This window comes from Nelumbo nucifera, chromosome 1 (assembly GCF_055504915.1).
Source record: "Nelumbo nucifera cultivar China Antique chromosome 1, China Antique-T2T, whole genome shotgun sequence".
In the NCBI taxonomy this organism is placed as follows: Eukaryota; Viridiplantae; Streptophyta; class Magnoliopsida; order Proteales; family Nelumbonaceae; genus Nelumbo; species Nelumbo nucifera.
Window position 1 is genome coordinate 171,043,205 of NC_142649.1, and position 22,545 is coordinate 171,065,749.

Consider the following 22,545-nt stretch of genomic DNA (forward strand, 5'->3'; position numbering starts at 1 on the left):
GACTGCGTCTTATCGCGCTAAGGTCTATGTTAGCTCGGCATTTTGGCCCTTAGGCTCTGAGAGTGACTCGTGGTCTACTCAGAAGTTATCGGTAATATTGCCTTAAGTTGACAATATTCCATGCCCGAGGTATTTGTTTCCCTTCTAGGGTTTTGAGCTCATATGTTACTTCCCCGAGCACCCGTTTTACTCGATAGGGTCCTTCCCAATTAGGTCACCGACGCGGAGGTTCCGCTTCTTGACCCTGGCGTTATAGTACCGAGCTACTCTTTGCTGGTAGGCTGCGGTCCTGATATATGCGAGGTTCCTTACTTTGTCAAGCAGGTCGAGGTTGGTACGTAGCTCGTCTTCATTTGACTTATCGTCATACGCTTCTAGTCGTAGCGAAGGAACCTCGATCTCGGCTGGAATGACAACCTCAGTGCCGTAGGTGAGGTTGAAGGGGGTTTCTCCCATAGCGGTCTTTACTGTGGTTCGATAAGCCCATAGAGCACTGGGTAGCTCGTTTGCCCATAGTCCTTTAGCTCGGTCTAACTGTGCCTTCAATCCGCAGAGGATAGCTCTGTTTGTGACTTCCGCTTGACCATTTGCTTGAGGGTGTGCGACTGAAGTGAAGTTCTATCGAATTCCCATGTCTTGGCACTGGTTCTAGAATTTAATGTCTTCGAACTGCTTACCGTTATCAGAAATCAGTACTCGAGGTAACCCAAAATGGCACACTATATTTTTCCAAAAGAAGTTTTGTACGTTTCGAGCTGTAATTGTTACGAGAGGTTCAACTTCTACCCACTTGGTGAAATAATCAACTGCTACCACTAAGAACTTCCTCTGGCCTGTCGCTGGTGGAAACGGTCCGAGTATATCGATGTCCCATTGTGCGAAAGGCCACGGGCTTGTGAGATACTTAAGGTCGGCAGCGGGCTGATGGTGGATATTGGCATGCTTCTGGCACTTGTCACACTTTCAAACGAGCTCAATAGCATGTGTTTTTATTGCTGGCCCGTAGTAACCCTGTCGTAGCGCTTTTTGGGCGAGGGCCCTGCCCCCCAAGTGTCCGCTACACAGGCTCTCATGAGTGTCGCAGAGCATGAGCTCGGCTTCGGAAGGTCGCAAGCAGCACAGGTTGGGGAGCATGTAGGATCTTCGGTACAACCATTCATCTATCATGACGTATTTGGCCACCTGACGCTCTACCCTTCTGGCGGCATTGTGATCTGCAGGGAGGGTCCCGTGTAGCAGGAAGCTCGCAAGCGGATCAATCCAGATTGGCTATGCTTGAATGACAGGAGAGACCTCCTCTGCCCCCCCGAGAATGCTAGGCCGAGGCAGGTTCTCTATGTACATGGTTCTCATGGTATTATCACTGGTGTTGGCTAATTGGGACAGGGTGTCGGCCTCAGTGTTCTCCAACCTCGGGATTTGCTTGATGAAGTGTGACTGGAAGTTGAGCAGAGCCTCTCTTACTTTGGCTAAGTAGGCAATCGTAGTTGGTTCGCGAGCTTCGTATTTGCCCGTGACTTGATGGACCACGAGCTGGGAATCGCTGTCGATGACGATATGCTTGGCTTTCACTTCTTTGGCTAGAGCCAGCCCGACTGTTAACGCCTCGTACTCCGCTTCATTGTTGGACGCCGCGAACTCGAAGCGTAGTGCGTAATCTAGTTTTGTGCCACTTGGGCCATACAGAACGATTCCGGCTCCGCTGCCCTACTGGTTTGAGGAGCCATTTATGTGAAGGATCCAGGGCTCCTCATCCCAATTCACGCTTGGCCTAACTAGGAGAGATGCCGCACTGGTTGCTACCTCACGGTGCTCGGACTCAACCGGCCTGGAAGCTTTGAGCTCGCCCGAACTAGGGGCCTCGTGCTCAACCGGCCTAGGGACTTCGGAGCTGAAAGTGCATTCCGTGACGAAGTCTGCTAAGGCTTGGGCCTTAATAGCACTTCGCGGCTTGTATTGGAGGTCGTACTCGCTGAGCTCAACGGCCCATTTTGTCTGTCGGCCAGAGACCTCGGGCTTGAGTAGAACTTGCCTCAGAGGTTTGTTGGTGAGGACCACAACAGTATGAGCATGGAAGTACGAACGAAGATTTCAGACTGCAATAACTAGTGTGTAGGCCAGCTTTTCTATCTCTGGATATCTCGTCTCTATTCCCTGCAACACCTTACTAACGTAGTAGATAGGTTGTTGGACCCGATCTACTTCTTTTATTAGTACCGAGCTGACCAGTTCGTCACTTGCCGAGAGGTACAACTTTAAAACATTGCCCTCTTCGGGCCAGGTTAAGACCGGTATGCTAGCGAGGTACTTTCTTAGCTCGTCGAACGCGAGCTGGCAATCTTGGGTCCATTCAAACCCTTTGCTTTTAATTGCTTTAAAGAAAGGTAGGCAGTGGTCTTCGAACTTGGACATGAAGCGGCTCAGAGCAGCTATTCGGCCATTCAGCATCTAAACCTCCTTCACTTTTCGGGGTGGTCTCATGTCTAGGATAGCCTTTATTTTATCCGGGTTAGCCTCAATGCCACGCCGGTTAACGATGTATCCCAAGAACTTACCCGAGATGACACCAAAGGCACACTTATTCAGGTTCAATTTCATGTTAAATCTACGCAGGATTTCAAAAACTTAATGCAAGTCTTATTTTAAATCATGCAAAAATTGAGTATTGACGACCATGTCGTTTACATAGCACTCTATTTTTCGGCCAATCAATGGCTCGAACAACTTATTTACAAGTCGCTGAAAGGTTGCCCTGGCATTTTTCAACCCAAAGGACATGACCTTGTAACAGTACAGGTCGAGCTCGGTTATAAAGGCAGTCTTTTCCTCATCAATTGGGTCCATCCTGATTTGGTTGTAGCCTGAATAGGCGTCTAGAAAACTCAGCAACTCATGCCCTGAGGTCGCGTCCACCAGACGGTCGATCCTGGGGAGTGGGAAGCAGTCCTTTGGGCAAGCTCGGTTCAAGTCGGTGTAGTCGACGCACATGCGCCATTTACCGTTAGCCTTTTTCACCAGAACGGGGTTGGCCACACAGCTCGGGTAATGGGCTTTCCTGATAAAATCGGCTGCAAGGAGCTTCCCGACCTCCTCGTCGACTGCCCTCCATCGCTCTGGGGCTAGGTTGCATTTCTTCTATCTAACGGGCCTAACTACAGGATCAGTATTAAGCTTATGAGTTATAATGCTAGGGTCTATGCTGGGCATTTCTATCGCGGAACATGCAAAAACATCTAGGTTTTCAAGTAAGAAGCGTACCAGTTTAGATCGCAGAGGCTCCTCAATGGAAGCATCGTTTTGAAGTGTCCGGGTTGGGTCCTCCCTCGATGTTGGGATGGAGACGGTCTCTTCCGTGGGCGTAGCTCGCTCTTCGCACTGCTCCGTAGGTCGCTCCAGCTCGAGGTCATCGGCCACCTTGGCTTTCCCTTTGAGGGCGGCGACGTAGCATTTGCGAGACTCAAGCTGGTCACCTCGCACTACCCTGATTCCGAAGTCCGTGGGGAACTTCGTGGCCAAGTAGTAAGTGAAGACCACAGCTCCTAGGGCATGGGTGATCGGCCGACCTACTATGGCATTGTAAGGGGAGGGGGTTGCGACCACTAAGAAGTCGTGGTTGAGCCTCACTATGCTAGGCCAAGTGCTGACTTCCACAGGTACTGTAATCCTTCCCAGGGGCCTGACTTCCTCTCCGCTGAAGCCTACCAGGGGAGTGTTCGTGGGCTTCAGGTCGCTCTCTTGGAGCTGAAGTTGGTCGAAGGCTACTTTGAAGAGAATATCTGCTGAGCTGCCCGAGTCGACGAGGACACGCCTGACTTCAAAGCCGTTGATCTTTACCTTTATGACAAGCGCATCATCATGGGGGTAGTGGACCCCGCGCGTGTCATCCTCCGTGAAGAAGATCGGGTCTTCCATTCTTGGCCGCTTCGGGGGGTTTTGTTCTTCCCTGGCAGCCTCGCGAGCTGATGCCCGAGCTGCAGCTAAGGTGCAACCCGCCACAATCGAACCTCCAACAATCACGTGGATGGTCCCCTGAACTGGTCTCTCTTCGGGGGGCTGCTTCTGCGGTTATTCTACCTACCTGCTGGACTCGGGAGCATCTCTACTTTGCTCCCCCTGCCGAACTGCTTTATTATTATTATTATATACAAAATTTTTCAAGTACGTGCGATGGATGAGCTCTTCTATCTCGTCGTGGAGGTTTTTACAATTCTCGGTGTTGTGACCGTGGTCTTTATGAAAACTACAATACAAATTTTTGTTCCTTACATTAGGGTCTGCCTTCAGCCGAGGTGGACACTTCACATACGGGGCATCCTTGATCGCCACGAGGATCTCGGTCCGCTTCGCGTTGAGGGGCGTGTAGTCCCTTTCTGCTGCTGGAGCTCGGAAAGGCTAATTTGGCTTTGCCCCCCGAGTTTGGTCCTTTTTATTCTTGCTATCGCCTTGAGTTGGGGGCTCTGGTTACCTCTTCCTTTTCTCGAGGGCCTGCTCGCCCTTCTGGTTGATCTCATCCTCCGTCCCTATAAACCAATCCACGAGCTTGAGGAACTCGGTCACGGTCATGGGCTGATTGACAACCACGTGCCACTTGAATTCTTTATGAGTAATACCTCGCTTGGCCGCGGTGAGACGAACTGCAGGGTCCAGATCGGGTATTTGCAAACAAGCGTCGTTAAACCGCTTGATGTAACTTTGAATGGATTCCCCTTCCTTTTGTACTATGCCGAGGAGGCTCTTGGGCACCTCTTGCTGGTGACAAAGTGGGAGGTGAAGAATTGCACGAACTGTGCTCAGCTTCTTATCAATCCGGGCGCGAGATTTTGGTACCATGTGCGGGCTACCCCTTTAAAGGTGGTGGAGAAAGCCACACACATACAAGATTCACTAGCTCTTTCCAGGTGCATCTAGGACTGAAAGGCGTCAACACGATCATTCGGATCGAAGGATCCATCATACGTATCTAGGGGAGGGAGCTTAAAGTCCCTTGGCATGGGGACATCAAGAAGTTCTGGCGACAGCGGGAAAGGAACTGAAAGGAGAGGAATAGCTTTTACTTCATCTGAGCTTACCCCCTCCTTACCTCTGAGCTCGGGCAAAACGCGAGTAGCAGTTCGGCAAGCTCGTCGGCGTCTCCGCTGCTGTTTGGTCAGCTCAGCGTTGGTGCTGCTTGCTTCGGTATTACCGAGCTCGATGGGCTCGGACTACTGGTGGTAGCTCTGAACCGAGGGGCCCTACCTGTAGCCTATGACTAGGACCTCAAACGGGTTTTCTGCGAGCGGAAGCTCGAACTGAGAGTGCTGGGGCGATACGGGCTTGACCGGCTGGGAGGCCCCCGACCTGCCCATAGGCTGCGAGGCGGGGGTGGCTGGTCTCTCCTTTCTGCCTTGGGATGAGGCTTGGCTGGGAGGATCCTGGGCCTAAGAGGCTTCTCCCCAGCGAGGTCGTTCGCTCCAACGGGGAGGGCTTGACTTGCTTCGTGGTCGGGTGCCGAGGGGGAAGCGGCTGCTGGGCCTGAGGCAAGGAAGGCAACTACTGTTGATACTAGTACTGAGAGACCTGATGCAGCACTTGTTGTTGGTAGAGTTGGAACTGCTGGAACTGCAGCATTTGAGCTTTAATGGCTCGCATGCACTGCACTAGGTCTTCCAACTGGTTCTAGTTGGTCACTGAAGGCACAACCGAAGGTTCAACAAAGGTCGCTCCAACCGTGGAAGGGAGTGGAGCGTTCACGGGTGCCATTGTGAGAGGCACGTTCAAGCTGGGGATTTCGTCCACAGAGAGGGGAACGGTGAACTATCCAATACAGACGGTGGGGAGATGGGGTTGCTCCCCAGAAGCGTTCTGGTTGGCACCACGTCCAGCGCTGCTGGAGGAGGCCATGAATGCTAAGTTCTCAGAGGGAAGTTGTAGAAACTTAGAGGAAGGCGACGCCAAATGATGCCGCGCAATCCGGGCACTCCTGGTTGGAAGCTGACTGACTCCTAGCTGGCGACGGACGGTACTTGAGAAGAAGACGCTGAAGGATTCCCGGGGGGCTTGCCCGGTGGGAATACTCCGATGCTTAAGTTAGAACGCTGGAGAAAGCAGTAAAGAGTGCAGGTCGCGCTAGATCACTGAATGTTCGAGATTAGCTCGAGATAAAGTTCATATATGTTCAAGATATTCAAGATGTTCAAGATGTTCAAGATGTTCAAGATACCTTTTCTCCTTCGACCATGGTGCTCTTAAATATGAGCGTTCTTGTCAAATCAGGCGTAACCGCCACTGGACCTCTGTCGCAACCGTTATCTGCCAGGCTGCGCAGGTAACCATTGCAGAGTACTACCCAATCGGGTGAGTGACACGTCCCGGAAGGACAGACACACCACTACCTGTCGGGAGACGTGGGTGCAGTCTGTCGGGCTGGCAGGGACTGCACCGTCAGCCGGGAGATGTGGTGCAGTCTGACGGGTACGGTCTTGTCAGATAGAAGCTTCCTGAAAATATCGCGTCGCTTAGTAGCGAGCTGCCTTGTAGTGAGCTATCCTCTTGCGAGCTACCTTGTAGCGAGCTCCTATGGGTACTTCGAGGTGATTCCTCTTGAGGTTGCCTTTGGGGCGGTTTCTCTGCCTGAGTATCGGATCGAGCTGGTCATCCTAGCTCGTGAGCTGTGATAGACTCGCCTTGGAGTATTCCCTTTCAGTACGTCGGGGGTCCTCGAGCTCGCGCTGTAGCGAGCTCACCCTATGGCGAGCTGTGACGTAGCGAGCTGCCCTGTGGGCTCGTTACTTAGTTGCGGTCAGGCCGTTGTGCTGAGCTGTTACTTGTGTTGAGTCATGTCCACGTGTCACCGTCTCAAGGGATCGGGTCAGTTAGCACCTTAATTCTTTCCAAATCTTCCTAAAAAATATTCAAAATTTCAAGGATAATATTGACGAGCTCAGAGTGATTAAAGAAGTCCAATATAAAATTCCACAGAGAGGAAAACTACACAACTTTTGCCATGGAACACTTAAAAAACAAATGAAGCACACTCTCATATGACTGACCACAAAAAACACACAGATTAGAGCAATTAAATCCACGCTCCATAGCAAAAGAAGAAACTTGAACAAAGTTCCTAATAATTCTCCATAATTTACACCTGGGGGAAACTTTCAGTTTCCAAACTCTCTTAATTAGGCTTTCTTTATGAGAGGAAAGCCGAAGTTCCTCTTCTTCCAAATTGAAATATAGGCATTTTTAACAGAGGTAGAACCATTTTTTGCAAGGTTCAACTAAAATTGTCAAACTGAATATTCATGAAAATATGTACATTTAATACAAAAGGAACCCAATTCTCTCCCAAAGTATTTAACACAAGATGTAAATTTCAAGTTCCCTCAAAATCTATTAAATCATTAAACAAAATATTACCTTAAGGCACATTCCAAATATTAATAGAAGAATTCATAGGCACTTTAAAAGTAAGATTAGGTTTCAAAACAAGAATAAACCTATAAATATTTTTCCAAATCCTAGAACAATTAGATTTCAGCCTAGTAGGAAAAATACAATGAGGATGAACATATTTACTTCTCAAAAGCCTCACCCACAATCTATGATCTCGATTGAGAAAAATCCAAGCTAATTTTAACTAAGAAGCTCCACTCATTTCACCACCTTTTCTAATTCCCAGACTTCCATAAGATTTCGGGGAACAAATTTGGTTCCGATTAGTCCACTTGAAACCATTAGAATTCCTCCCAAAAAACCACTAGAACTTCCTCTAAATCTTATCAAGTTTCTCATTAAAACTGTTAGGAAGAGAAGCCACTGACGTAACATGATTAGGAATAGATTGCAAAGCTGACTTAAAGAACTAATTTTCCTGCCTGGGATATACATAAGAAGTCTTCCACCCATTTAGTTTAGAATGAAATTTATCCAACAAATACTTAAACAAATTACTCAGGTTTTTATTCCAGAAAACAGGAACACCAAGATATTTACAATGAAACTCCAAATTAACCATCCTTTGTTGCCTACCCAACAACTTCCTATATCTATGATGTAGATTTTTACTAAAATAAACTCTTGATTTATGGTAATTAATAACTTGACTTGAAAAAGTTTTGAAATTTATTTAACACTTGTAACAAATTATGAATTTCATCTCTAGAAGATTTGACAAACAAAAACACATCCTTAGTGATGAGGGACATTTTGGTCAATCCACTTGACGGTGGACATTTGGACACTATCAGGAATGCAACATCCAACTCAGCAAAACAACTCACCAGATCAGCACGTGGTAGCTTATAACAAGAGCGTGGCCGAGCTGAGGCAAGCTCGGCCCACCGACAACAACAGCTCACCCGAAACCGTCCCGCGTGCCATGTCTGATCTAGCACAGTTACCGAAACTACAAAAACAGCTCGCCGAACCATGCGCCACGAGACCCGCGGGCAACCTGTAATCGTCACGCGAATTTAGCGACTAATAGCCCAACATTCTCTCAAACTGCGGAAACAACTCTACAGAAAGCTCAAAGGCGTTGGTCAATGACACCTGAATGCCTAGTAACTATAAAAAGAACCTAGGGACACTTTGAAAGGTATGTGCATTAGAGCTCTTGAACTCCCTCAAAGATTCTCATCAAATCCCCTCTCTGACTTAAGCATCGGAGTGTTTTCCTGGGTAAAATATACCCAAACACTCTAACCTTTCTCTCTTCATAGAATTTCTCAGCTCAGACTCCCAGCTCGGCACCACAGCTTGCCGTTGTCAGACCTGGACTCAGTTTGAGCCACCTCATCAAACACGAGAGAGTGAGCGAATTGTGCATCATCAATTAGCAAACAAAAGGTTGGAAATTGGAGGAGCCTCCCTAGCTATTTTTAACCCATGAACCCTACGTGCCTCCTCTTCTTTTATTAACATATGAGAAATAACCTCTATATCCAAGATAAAAATATATGGGGACAAAGGATCCCCTTGTCTTAAACCTCTAGTAGGAAAAATAAAAATTTCCACATAACCATTAATCAAAATAGAATAAAAAATAGTTGAAATACAATAGCAAATATTATGACAAAAAACCTCAGAAAAGCTGAAAGCTCTTAAAACATTAATAAAAAAAATCCCAATCCACTTTGTCATAAGCCTTCATCATGTCAATATTGATTGCTACAACATAACCAGGACCCTTTTTTGTTTTTTTTTTCATATGATGGATCAATTCATGAGCAATAATTACATTATCCATTAAATTTCTTCGTGGAACAAAAGTATTTTGAAAAGGATAGATATATTTATCAATCAAACTCCTAAGTCCTTTAGCGAAAATTTTATAAACCACATTACACAAGCTAATTGGCTTAAAATCCTTAATTGAACTCCTTTTTAGGAACCCAAGTAATAAAAGTATGATAAAATCTTTTGACAATTTTTGTTTATTTACAAAGAAATCTCTAATATAATTAACAATATCATCTTTCATATCATCCCAAAAAGATTTATAAACAACTGCCAAAATACCATCAGGTCCCGGAGCCTTAAGATTACCAATTCTGCAAAGGGCTTCTTTTATATCCTACTCATATGGAATCCTAATCAAATCATTATTCTCCTCTTCAGAAATAACAAGAAATACAAGATCAGAAAGATTCTCCATTTGATGAATATTTGTTTGAGTAAAAGATCCTCTAAAAAATCAATAAATTCATTTGAAATCTTATCTGGATCATTAGTCCAACTTCCATCTTCCAATCTCTTCTATTCCTATGCTGTCTAATAGTTGCATCATGGTGGAAATAATGGTATTCCTAACACCTTCTTCCAACCAAAGCTGCCTGGAATTTTGACGCCAATAAGGTTCTAAATAGCTAAGTAAAGCATTCCTCTTATTTTCCAGGAGATCCAACTGCCCTCTAACATCCATAACCTTTACCTCCTCCTCAACTTGTAAAATGTGTTCTTCAACCAAATTCATTTGACTATGGATATCCCCAAATTAACTCCAATTCCAGTTTCTCAAATCTCTCTTTAATCTATCCAGTTTGATTCCAATTTTGTAGGCTGCATAACCATTAATATCAAAATTCCAAGCAAACTTGATCATTCCCATTAGCCCTTGACCATATATTATAAAATTGAAAGGGAAATAGAGAGGTTGTGTGGCTTTTATTAAAAAAAATTAATTTAATGAAAATAATTTATTTTTCTTTCTTTAAAAAATAGAACTTATTTTTCTTTGACAAATTATTTTTATTTTTTAATGATTTTCAATCTTGCAAACTCTTGAGTAAAATTATTTATTTGAAAACTATTTATCTTCTCATAGCCCCTGCAACGTAGGGGTCCCTCCACTAGTATAAAGAATTCTAATAAAACGTGAGGGTTTTCAAGGGACTCGTCAATCTAACAGTTTTTATCCTTAATTGCTTCTAATTTATGCTAATTTTCACGGGCTGCAACTAATAGTTACTGAGATAGTCCCGACTCCACCCTCTTTGTCATGGTCGTTTTAGAGAGGTTCTCGCTTACCCTATAAATCTTGTAGGGCTGCAAATAAGCCCGATCAGGCAGATTCGGATATTCCTCCTGTTTCTAATAAATTGGATTGGATCAGAAAAGCCAATCCGTTAAATTAACGGATTGAATTCAGATATTGGCCGATCCGATCTGCAATGACCCGATTCAATCCGTTAATTATGGAATATTATATATTATATATTATATATTATTTACATATTATATATGTATATTCTATATGTTTTATTTATATAATTATATATTATATATTTTAATATATTATTATATTATATAAATAATATAATATATTATTTTATAAATACAATTTTAATCAAATCGGATATCCAATAATATATTCAAATTTGGATCATACTTTTGAAAATCCGATGGATCCTTATCGAATTTGGATTAGTCAGATTTTCTTAATGGGTTGGATCGGATATACCCTTGTCGAATCCGATTCGATCCGATCTGTTTGAAGCCCTAAAATATTTGATATTTTAGAGTAGGAATGGAAACGGGGTGCCAAAATCCCCATCCCCAATCCCCATAATTTTTTATAATGCTAACCATTTTGTGTTTTATTTTTTATTTTATTTAAAAAAATAAAAATGAAATAATTAAAATTTGCAATCCTAAAGAAAAGATTCAAACGAGGTGGTACGATGTCCAGATATGGGTAAAGACTGCTGAAATTCTTGCTCATGATCATCTTTTGGGTCCATGTTCAGTCAAGCTCGTGCTGAGTAGATTGAAATTCACATTGATAGGTATTTACCATTATATAAATCGGTATATGTATTTATTTGTCCTAGCCGTACCCACATTGGTCACCTACTGTTAGACAGTGTATGCCCTTAGCTCCAATCAGAATGATGTACATTATGACATTTAATGTAAATAAATAAAGTACATATTTGATTCATGTTATTATGGTGTGTTTTTGTGTAATACCCTTAAACTAGACACATATGAGACTCGTGTTAGTTTAGAATCTTCACAGTCGTTGGATAGATATGGAGAGATTTATCTTGCCAAGGCTGATACTGATGTGCCGCCAAGTTGGTTGGGGTGGCTTGTCTCAGCTACCAGGGTGAGACCTGAGGCACATGTAATGTGGGTTTTCTTGAAACCCTGAACCGGACCAGAATTCCAGTATTGCCCTGGACCTTGGAGATAGATGGGCAAAACTGGAATGTTACACCTGACCCCTAGACTCGATTATGATACTGCACTAGGTGTTAGATTAGCCTGTCTTTGGTATGCCAATCAGTGAGATCCTTAGAGGGGGTCAAAACCTGGGTATGTTGGGACAGTCTGAGAATTCATCTGAGTAGGTGATCATAGTAATAGGATCAGCCCATTTGTCGGACAAAGTGAATGATCGGGGATGCACTCTCTCTGATGGAAACCAAAACTGCCAGCAATTGATTTCAATCGTTGAAATTTGTTTTTGCAATATATATATATATATATATATATGTTTGCAAAAGGTTTTAATTCCCATGATCCATGTGAGTATAGAGTGCAACACTATTCCTTGCAGTAGAGGGAGAGGTCCTCTTTTGTCGGGCAGTGTTTGATCATTATGGGCTGAGAGGTTAAGTGTAAGACCATTAAGGGTAATACCTGATGAGCTAATCTTGCATCTGCCCACAGTTCTTGGGTTTTTATAAGGTGGCTTGACCCACGGATCATTTAGTGTAAATGTTGGGCCCATTAAGAGCCCATGGTGATGGACTTAGGGGTTCATTGTCTCCTGTAGTGAATTCGACCAGGCATTGTAACAGAGGCTGAGCTGAACCCATGTGGCTGATGTATAAATCAATGTTTGGGTCCCACACCATACAAGGATACCCAACTGAGCAGCAGTTTGGAGGATAAGTGAGCACATGGACTTAATGGGCCTAAAACCCAATTCGATCTGGTTTAATGTGATTCATTAAAGAAGGGCGGTTCTGGGATTTAGATCAATAGATAGGATAAGGGATTATCCCTATCCACTCAGAGAGTCCAGATCCAAATAGAGATTTGGATCAAGAAACTCTTAATTAGATTAGGGGGACTGATCTTTATCTATAGATAAGATAAGGGTTTATCCTTATCTCTTAAAGAGAGTCCATATCCAAATAAGATTTAGATTAGGAAACTCCTAATAAGACTAGGAGGAGCTCTCTTTAAGGCTATAAATAGAGGAGGAGGGCGAACCCTAGTTCATCATTCAAGTTTATAGAGTCAAGAGAGAAGACAACTCCAGTCAGACTGACGCCATCTTCTGCTCTTGCCTCCCCCTATTGCTGCCACCATAGCTAGTTCATTCTCCACCTGTAGGAGCAATCAAGAAGCGTTCTTGATATCATTTTTTGGTGAAAAACTGATCTGAAGTCGTGTTCACTCACCCTCCATCGAATTCTTGTTGAAGAGTTCGGTTCTTGCTGAAGAACCACCTGTTGATTCTGCTCCACCCTACGCTGTGTCATGTTCAGTGGGAGCAGTCTTTGGCGTTTTCCTTGGGCGTGAACACTTTCGTTGGGAGTTACTGCTACTCCGTATCAGGTACATCCCTCTCCTGCATTTGGTTTCAGATCTGGTCCGGTTTAGGGTTCAAGATTGATCATTGAAAATGCAGCTTTTCTAAAACAGGGAATGCGATTCCCATATGGGAGAGAGAAATTTTTGAAATTTCGCCCTATCTTCCTGTAGGGTTCGGCTATCCATATGATTGATCTCTCATCCCTTCAACCTACATATATTATAAATTGAACACTTATTAATCAAAAATGTTTCAGATTTTAGAAAAATAAAGTCTCATCTATTAATTACAGAGGAGGGAAGAATAGGATTTTGCAAATTTTATGAGTTAAAAATCCATGAAGGGTATGTTTAAATCTAGTGGGTGAGTCCATAAGGTATATTTTAAAAAGTCGTGGTATGTTTAAGTCTTTTTTTTTGGTAAGCAATGGTACGTTTAAGTCAATTACTCAAAAATCAAGGTATGTTTAAATTGTTTAGCCTTAATAGAAAGATATGAGCTTGGGTTTAGGAGAGGAAAGGAGAAAGAAACCATGATAGGTTTCCTATAGCTCTATGTTGGTTGGTTTTGGGAAGTTGCCTTCTTTTATTACAATTGTGAAAATGATGGCCTTGATGACATGGCTAATGGAAATGGGTTAGAGTCCTGATGATGTGTCTCAATAGAAAGCCTGAGTTAGAGATAGGAAGAAATTAGAGAGAGTTAGGAAGAATCGGGATTTTCTCATCATAGAGTGCATCTCACACCGACCTCACAACCACATCCGACTGTATATTGGCCTATTGGGAACATTTACCCATAAATAACAATAGGAAGTATGGGAGATGTTCTCAATGTGCGGCTGAGATGCATTGTGAGGTTTTGTGCGAGGAACAGATCCGGGCTTACTAAGGAATGGGTAAGGGAGAAGAGAGAGAGAGTAAAAATGAGAAATCATAAGAGGGAGAATGGAACTGGTGTGGACATGGTATGGATGGAGAGAGAGCTATTTAACTAGAATATGAGAGAGACTTTAGAGTCGAGGCTTTTTAGGAGATGAAAATAGAGTAGGTTTAAAATCTGTTAACTAAAACATGCAAATAAATATTTGCTAGTTGCTACGCATTAAATCGTTTTTAATCAATCACTTTAGTTAGATTGTCTGCTCTTGTACATTTTCACTATTTCGATTTTCACGTCAGTGGTTCACGTTTTGCTTTGTTTTCTTAATTTTTTTTACGGTGCCAGTTCACTCACCATAGATTAAAAATCACCGTCGTTGCCGCAGACGTGAATTGGTAAGTGGTAGTGTGATAACAATCTCCTACCCGCAATTTTTGGCGGGTGCAAGAAATTGATGCGACCATGGTCGTAGTAGATGCGGATGCGGAGTCCACCTGAATTTGCAGGCAAATAGACACGTAAGCTGATTATCATACGCGTAATCACAATTATCCTGACACCACGAAAGGACACCCTGCTGTCTATTTCCTCTTCACCGGAGACCTTCACGTTTCACAGTCCGAGCTTGAGAAAATAAAACAAAGCCTACTCTTAGTCGTCTCTGGTTTAGGGTTTAAAGATAAATCCGTAATAGATGGCTGTAATCGGCAAGACGAGGCTCGATTCAGGATGGCTTGCTGCAAGATCCACAGAAGTTAATCTCACAGGAGTTCAGCTCACCACAACTCACCCACCGACAGGGCCTTCGTCGCCTTGGATGCAGGCTGCTGTTCCTGGAACGTAATTGCATTGCACCTCTCTTATTTCTCAATCGGTTTGTTTAGTTGATTTGGTCTTAATTAGGTATTTGTAGTGAAATTGAGTTCCTCCGCTGCTACTGGTGAACTTAACTTGCTTCTCAATTCAAGGCATGTTGTTTTGTGTATGTGTTTTATCAATGCGAATATGTTACCATTTACTCATCTAGTGATCTTCAATGCAATTATGAAATTAAATATGGGTGTATACTTATTTAAGAAAATTTGATGTATTTATGAAGGACAAACAAGTGAATTACCTCAGAAGCTTCAATTTAAAATGGAGAAGATCAATTCTAGTACAATGTGAAAGAATGCAGATTATAAAGAGGTTATTCTTGCAATCATATCAGAGGAGCCCAACTGATCATACATCATGTGATTATAAGCAGAAGTTGTTTGTTAGTGTGCTTTCTTTGCAACTAAAGTAATCAATTTCCTCAAGCAATCTTTGGAACTTAAAAGTTGACAGTTGTATCTATTGTTTCGGGCCCCTATTTTCAGTTGGTGCTTGTCATCTCAGCAACCTTAAATTTTGTGCAATAATCATCCCCCCTCATCAGTCATACATTTGAAAGATTGCTTTCTGAGAGGGCTCAAGTATTGGTATGATTTGATTCAAAATGAACAATAAATAGCAACCCGACTATTGACCTAGTTGGAGATATTCTATAACATGATTGCTTCAATATAAACATAAAACTTTTGCTGGTATAAATATCTAATCAAAGGCTTGGAGCATGTGATCTATTGGATTATGGTTCTATAAGCCTGAATACACGTTTTTAGCAAGTAAACATGATCTCATCTGATTGCACTCTTTGGTTAACTAAGATAATGATACCAAAGATAGACCGATAGAGTGACATGTTGGGTTTCACAATAAGCATCATGTCGGCAAGATAATAGTGTTATGAGATAGTATGGCAGCTTTCTAGAAGTACTTCTCCCATGATTAATGCTTCTGATCTCTCTTCTGTTGCATGTGCATGACTTCTGCAATAAACAAATTGCACGTAAGGAATATAATAGTTTGCTTGATACTACTTTGTTGGAGTTTATTGCTTTCTGTATCCAGACTGATGGTGATTTGATTCACAGTGTTCTAGGAACCCTGTTAAAGAACAACCTTGTGCCGGATCCATTTTATGGGTTGGAGAATGAAGCTATCATAGATATTGCTGATTCTGGGAGGGAGTATTACACATTCTGGTTTTTTACAACATTTCAGTGTAAACTGGTAAACAATCCTTTGACATGAATTGTCTTTTGGAAGTTCAATATGCCATGAAAACTTTTTTCTCTCTCTTTCTCTTTTTCTTTGTATTGTCTCTTGACCTGATGGGCCATTACTTGTTGTAATGGTAAAATCTCGGGCTGGCAAGCATGAAAATGTGGGTTTGAATCTGAGAGCGGTCACACACACACACATACACAAACACACACACACACACGCACACACACACACACAAAAAAAAAAAAAAAAAGATTAGGACCATATCCAGTCTACCCCTCCCAAGACCCCAGCTAGCTGGGACCAGCAATGGGTAATGACCTTGTCTTTTTATCTCGAACATATTATTCCCCCTTCATCTTCACAATATAGGCAAGTGCTTACTGGGGGTTATCAAATCAAGGTTGCTGCAGAGGTTCCTCATTAATTACATGTTTATGCTGGCAGCTGTCTGGATATGTTAAAGATATTAGTTAGAGATTTAACTCATTTAGAGGCTGACTATCTGGGGCTGTTGCTTGGTGCAATGGTAAAACCTTAGGCTAACAAACATGAGAACCATGGATTTGATCCTGAGTGCTGCACTTTGTGCAAAAGTGCTGAAGGTTAGGTCCATATCCAATCCACCTCCAAGACCTTGGATATGCAAGAGAAACATTGGGTAATGGGTCTTACTGTTTAGAGGTCAACTGTTTATCCCCCTAAGAAGTTGAAATTGGTATGCCAAGTTTGCATTCCAGAATCTTGCTGATATGGATACTGGATTACTGGGGCAATCAATTTTGTTTGTTTTTTCTTTTCTCCTTTTGTTTTTCTAATATCATTATCTATAGTTTCAGTTTTAGATGTTGAAGACGCAAATAAAAGCTATTTGTTATTGTTCTATTACCTTACAGAGTGTTTAGTAGGAAATTAGGTAAAAAGCTAGGTTTTGGATTTCTGAATTCTCATGACAGGGTTACAAGTGGTTATGTAGTTTGAATGGTTCTTTGTGGAGGAACTTCTTTCTTTTTAATGTGTGTATATACTGACAGGTTTCATCTTTATTTTTTGTAGTCAGGGAGTGAACATGTGGATCTCAATTTCCGTGCAATTAATTACTCTGCAGAAGTGTATTTGAATGGTCACAAAAATGTCCTGCCTAAGGGGATGTTTAGAAGACACTCCCTTGATGTTACTGATATTCTGCATCCCAATGGTCAAAATATGCTAGCGGTCCTTGTTCATCCTCCTGACCACCCTGGAAAAATTCCTCCAGAGGGGGGGCAAGGTGGTGATCATGAGGTATGCATATCCATTTTTCCAGCATGTTATGATTACTTGTAATTTGTCGCTTACACATGATTTGAAGTTAGATGTCCATTTGTAACATGGGAGATTATTACTTATGTCATGGAAAGGTTGACTATTTAAAAAATAAGAAATCTAACAGAACAGAACAGAACAGAACAGAACAGAAGTGAAAGAAGAGTAGGGAGAGAAGAAAGAAGAAGTGCGAGGGAATAAAAGAAGAATAATAGATCTGTTTGGTGGAGATTTCTAACTTATCTCTCATCTATCAGGCAGCTGGATATAAATAGATTACTAGTAAGTTTCCAATTACATCAATAAATCTGTTAAGGAAAAATAAGGACTGAAGCGTATTTATTGCTTAATAATTCAAGAGAAATGTCCAAACTACCCTGCTGTCCATAACTATGTTAGTTACATATGTTTTTAACTAAAGTAACATGAGACCACACTAACTAAACACTCCAACATAAATATTAATCTACGAAAATATATATTAATTGATGTGGACAGAAAGACAAATTACATGCAGTACCTCAAGTATACAACAATACGCACAAGAAATATCAAGCTGAAAACATCAAAATAAGTTGGATCTTTAGGGATTTCAGACCTGAACCTGAAGTAAAACTCCTCTTGGAACAGTTATGCTACAGTAACAATGGCAGCAAGCTGGCCTCCCGTGTGGACGCGCAGCGATGGAGGGATTGGAAGGTGCCAAAATGGGTCGACTCATCAAAACCCAAGCTCCCAATGCTTGAAAACCCTAGCTGGGGCTGAGCTACAGCTCAAACAAGAGAGAAAGAACCAAAAAAGACCCCTCCAGAAACAACCCCCTTCTCTTTTATAAGACTCACTGGCTTGCTGGACAAGCTAGTTAAAATATTTACACATAAGCCCCTAGAATGTTTCCCTCTCACCATCAACTCCTTAGGAACAAAACTAACGCCAAATGAACACCTAAAAGATAACTTTTGTTACTAAAAGACCCAAGAAACCGAAACCCAACAAAAATGCACCCAACTGCCCTGACCAGAAACCTGACTTATAAAATGACAAAAATACCCCTGGTCCCAAACTGTCAACAAAGCTACCCAAAGACAACAAATTGGGATCCCACTACAAAAAAAATGCAAAACAGAATTTATTCACACAATTTTTTTTCACTTTTTTTTGCCTCATCACATCATTCCCGCCGGGTTAAAAAGAGTTCGACCCCATGCGAGCAACAACTTTAGCAGCCTTGCACATGTTTCCATCTTGCTTCATAAACTTCTCTTCACTAATCCAAGAGTTCTCAACTGATGGTTTCCCTTTCCACTTGACCAAGAACCTAAAATAGGCCCCATTTCGAGTGTTGGTAACTCGAACATCTTCTACACCCTTTACTTGTTCAAACTCATTAGAACTACTGGCCCTTTGTGCTAGTCCTCGTCCATCCTTTGTTGCTGGTTCTTAATCCCCATGGTAATCAATCAAAGAGGTCTGCTACATTAAAAATGGGTGAAATGGACAAATCAGCTGGTATCTCAATTTCATATGCATTGTCACCAAAGTGTCTCAGCACTTGACACAGACCAATTTTTTTCTGCTTCAACTTATGGTAGTAGGTCCTAATGGGAAACCTCTCAGGCCACAAATAAACCATGACTAGATTGCCCTCATGAAACTCTTTCATCTGACGATGCTTATCCTTAGCTTCTTTATACCTTTAGTTGCTTTCTTCCATCTTTTGTCGTACATTCTCTTGAATCTCTCGAATGGATTTAGCTAAAACTTCAACATCATCACTCACTCGCCGCAACCCTGTTATAGGAGTTAGATCAACAACACTTTTAGGTGATCGACTGTACACAACTTCAAAATGAGTCTTCCCTATAGATCTATTAACTGAATCATTGAAGGCAAATTCAGCTTGTGGTAGGATAAGATCCCATTGCTTTAAGTAGTCTCCAACTAGGCTCCTCAACAAGTTGCCTAAGCTTTGGTTAACCACTTCAGTTTGTCGATTTGTTTGTGGGTGAAATGTACTGCTATATTGTAGGGTAGTACCCATGCGCTTCCATAAAGTTCTTCAAAAATGGCTAAGGAATCTTGTGCCACGATTTGATGTGATAGATCTTGGCAATCCATGCAACTGAACAACTTCTTTGAAAAAAAGTTAGCTACATGAGAAGCATCAGAAGTCTTTTGGCAACCAATAAAGGGGGTCATTTTAGAGAAACGATCAACCACAACAAAAATAGAGTTATTACCCCTAGCTGTTCTTAGCAACCCCAACACAAAATCCATAGTAATATCAGTCCATGGTGCTTCTGGTATGGGTAAGGGAAGATACAAACCTGTATTTTGATGCTACCCCTTAGATGTTTGGCACTTGTGACATCTATCAACATAATAGAACACATCCTTTTGTAGTTTTGGCCAAAAGTACCTTTTGGAGACCATTTCAAGTGTCTTTTTGTGACCAAAATGTCCCTTGCAATGCAAATTAGATATGAGTAATGCCCTCAAGGATCCTGATGGAATACATAACCTATTGCCCATTAATAAGTAACCATTATTCCACACAAACTTGGCTCGAATATCCTTGTCACCTGTTGTATAGCTTCTACAATAGGGCCAAAATAAGGGTCATCTTGGTATTGGTCTTTGATGGAGCTGAATCCCACAACATTAGTAGACATTGTTGACATCAAGTGAACTCTCCTACTAAGAGCATCAACTACCCGGTTTTTCTGTCCAGCCTTATGCTTCAAAACAAAATTATATTCTTGTAGAAAGTCAACCCATTTAGCATGTCTTCCTTTTATTTTCTGTTGGGAGTTAAGGTGCTTCAATGCTTCATGGTCTGAATACAACATAAACTCCCATTGGATAAGATAATGCCTCCAAAACTTCAGCGCTTGCACAATGGCATAAAACTCAACATCATAAGTGGAATACCTCCTTCTAGCATCATTGAGTTTCTCACTAAAGTAAGCAACTGGGCGACCTTCTTGGCTAAGGACAACTTCAATCCCAACATGGGATGCATCACATTCAACTTTAAAGAGCTTGTTAAAATCAGGTAAAGCCAATACCGGAGCCTTCATCATCTTCATCTTTAACTTTTGGAAGCTTTTCTCAGCTGCAGGAGTCCAAGTAAACTCACCTCCTTTCAAGCATTCAGTAATGGGTGCCACAATAGTGCTGAAATTCTTTATAAACTGACGATAAAATATTGCTAGCCCATGGAAACTACGAAATTCAGTTAAGGTCTTTGGTGTTGGCCACTCTTGAATAGCTTGAACTTTTTCTTGATCCACCTCAATACCCTTGGCTGAAACAACATACCCCAAAAACACCAACCGATCTGTCATAAAATTACACTTCTTCAAATTTATATATAGCTGATTTTGTCTCAAGACTTCTAGGATCGCTCTCAAGTTTCCTAAGTGGCTGTCATGATCTTTGTTGTGGATGAATATGTCATCAAAATAAACTACCACAAACTTCCCCATGAACGGCCTTAAAACTTGGCTCATGAATCTCATAAAGGTGCTAGGAGCATTAGACAACCCAAATGGCATAACTAGCCATTCATAAAGACCTTCCTTAGTCTTGAATGCAGTCTTCCACTCATCCCCCTCTCGGATACGAATTTGATGGTATCCACTCTTCAGATCTATCTTTAAAAGGACTTGTGAGCTGGCCAATGTGTCTAACATGTCATTAAGGTGGGGTATGGGAAGCCTGCATTTAACTGTAATCTTGTTAATGGCATGACTGTCAACACACATACGCCAACTATAGGTGTGAGCAATGTAGAGACAGTGAAATCTAGCTGTAGGGCTATTTTTGTACTTTTACTTTTCTTTTCTGTATATCTCTCTTTGTATAATATCTCTCATGTATATTAAGGGCAGATCTGTCCTTTTACAACTTAATATAAATATTTGTTTTAGGGTGTTGACTGAGACAAGTTGTCACACCCACCATTCCACTGTGTTGTCTCTCTCTCTTTCTCTTTCTCAGTTTTTGATCTGACTCTGACATGGTTTCAGAGCAGGTCACGATCTGATTTGCGAGTGACTACTTCCTCCCTAACAATATTTGGGAGGCTCTTGAGTGTTCTTAAATCCGATTTCTGAAGCTGCTTTTAATTAGAACTCGACAAACTCTGTTCCTGGACTACTGTGCCACCAGATTTCTCTTTTGGATTGGATCTCCCTCTAGAAGCATCGGATCAGGCTGAAACTTTAGATCTAGTGTCACCCAGGGCAGATTTACTATTTCCAATTGGTTTGGTTTGAATCGGATTTGATCTAGAAGGGTTTTGAGCCACTTTAGAGTTCGACAGACCCTTACAATTTCCTTTTCTGGACATTGACTGAAAGGTACTTTATTATTCTATTGTTTTGAACACTTCTCTCTGTGGTTTTTCTTGCTCTTGTGATTCAATGGCATCAGAAAGAATGGAATTTCTCCCCATCAAGTTTAATGGTACGAACTATGCACTTTGGAAATTCAATTTCCAATTTCATGTGGAGGCGAAAGGTCTCTGAGGATATTTGGATGGATCAGTAGTTAAACCTGATGATTCGGACATCAAGAGTCTTAATCAGTGGATAATTGATAATGCAAAAAATTGCATCTTGGATCTTAGGATCCATTGAAATTGATATTGCAATTCCTATGAGAGGATACAAGACTGCTTGTGAGATGTATGAGTATCTCGAAGAGTATATCAGCAATCAAACACCTCAAGACAGTACTGGATAGAGGTTGACTTCTTCTCCTATTATCAAGGGAAAGAAAGGTCCAAGAGTACTATGCTGGGTTTATTAACCTTTGGACCGAATATGAGCTTGTTCACATGGGGAATGATTATTCAGAATGTTGTGTTTATTATATGAAGGAACATTTCGATAGAAGAAAGATTATAAACTTCCTAATGCATCTCAGACCTGAATTCGAAGTTGTTAGATCAAATATCCTGAGTCGAGGAACACTTCCTGACTTGGATACTATTCTCGGTGAAATTCTGAGGGCCGAAACCAGATTTGCCACACAGACTACTCTGGATGGAAGGAAAGAGTCTAACATTGATACGATCTTTCTAGCAACAAAACCGAAAGGGAAGAATGACTTCTCTAAAATACAGTGCTATGAATGTAAGGAGTTCGGACATGTTGTTTCTCACTACAAGAAAAAGAATACATGCACCTGCCGTAAGCAGGTTGGCCATATTATCACTGAATGCCCCACTCGGC

General features: G+C 41.9%; 1 protein-coding gene across 2 annotated transcripts in view; it reads left to right on the plus strand.

Annotated features, from left to right (window-relative positions):
- Positions 1–13,981: 13,981 nt before the first annotated feature.
- The window catches only part of LOC104596494 (glycoside hydrolase family 2 protein), a 64,792-nt gene continuing 56,228 nt past the window's right edge, over positions 13,982–22,545 (plus strand). The window contains exons 1-4 of one of the 2 annotated variants that reach the window (XM_088895228.1): positions 13,982–14,073; positions 14,255–14,749; positions 15,868–16,006; positions 17,057–17,284. In XM_088895228.1, the coding sequence (XP_088751354.1) occupies positions 14,604–14,749; positions 15,868–16,006; positions 17,057–17,284 (513 nt within the window). In that variant the 5' untranslated portion in view covers positions 13,982–14,073; positions 14,255–14,603. Of the gene's footprint in view, positions 14,074–14,162; positions 14,750–15,867; positions 16,007–17,056; positions 17,285–22,545 lie in introns of those variants that run through there. The other variant, XM_010257681.3, reaches the window with a different exon arrangement.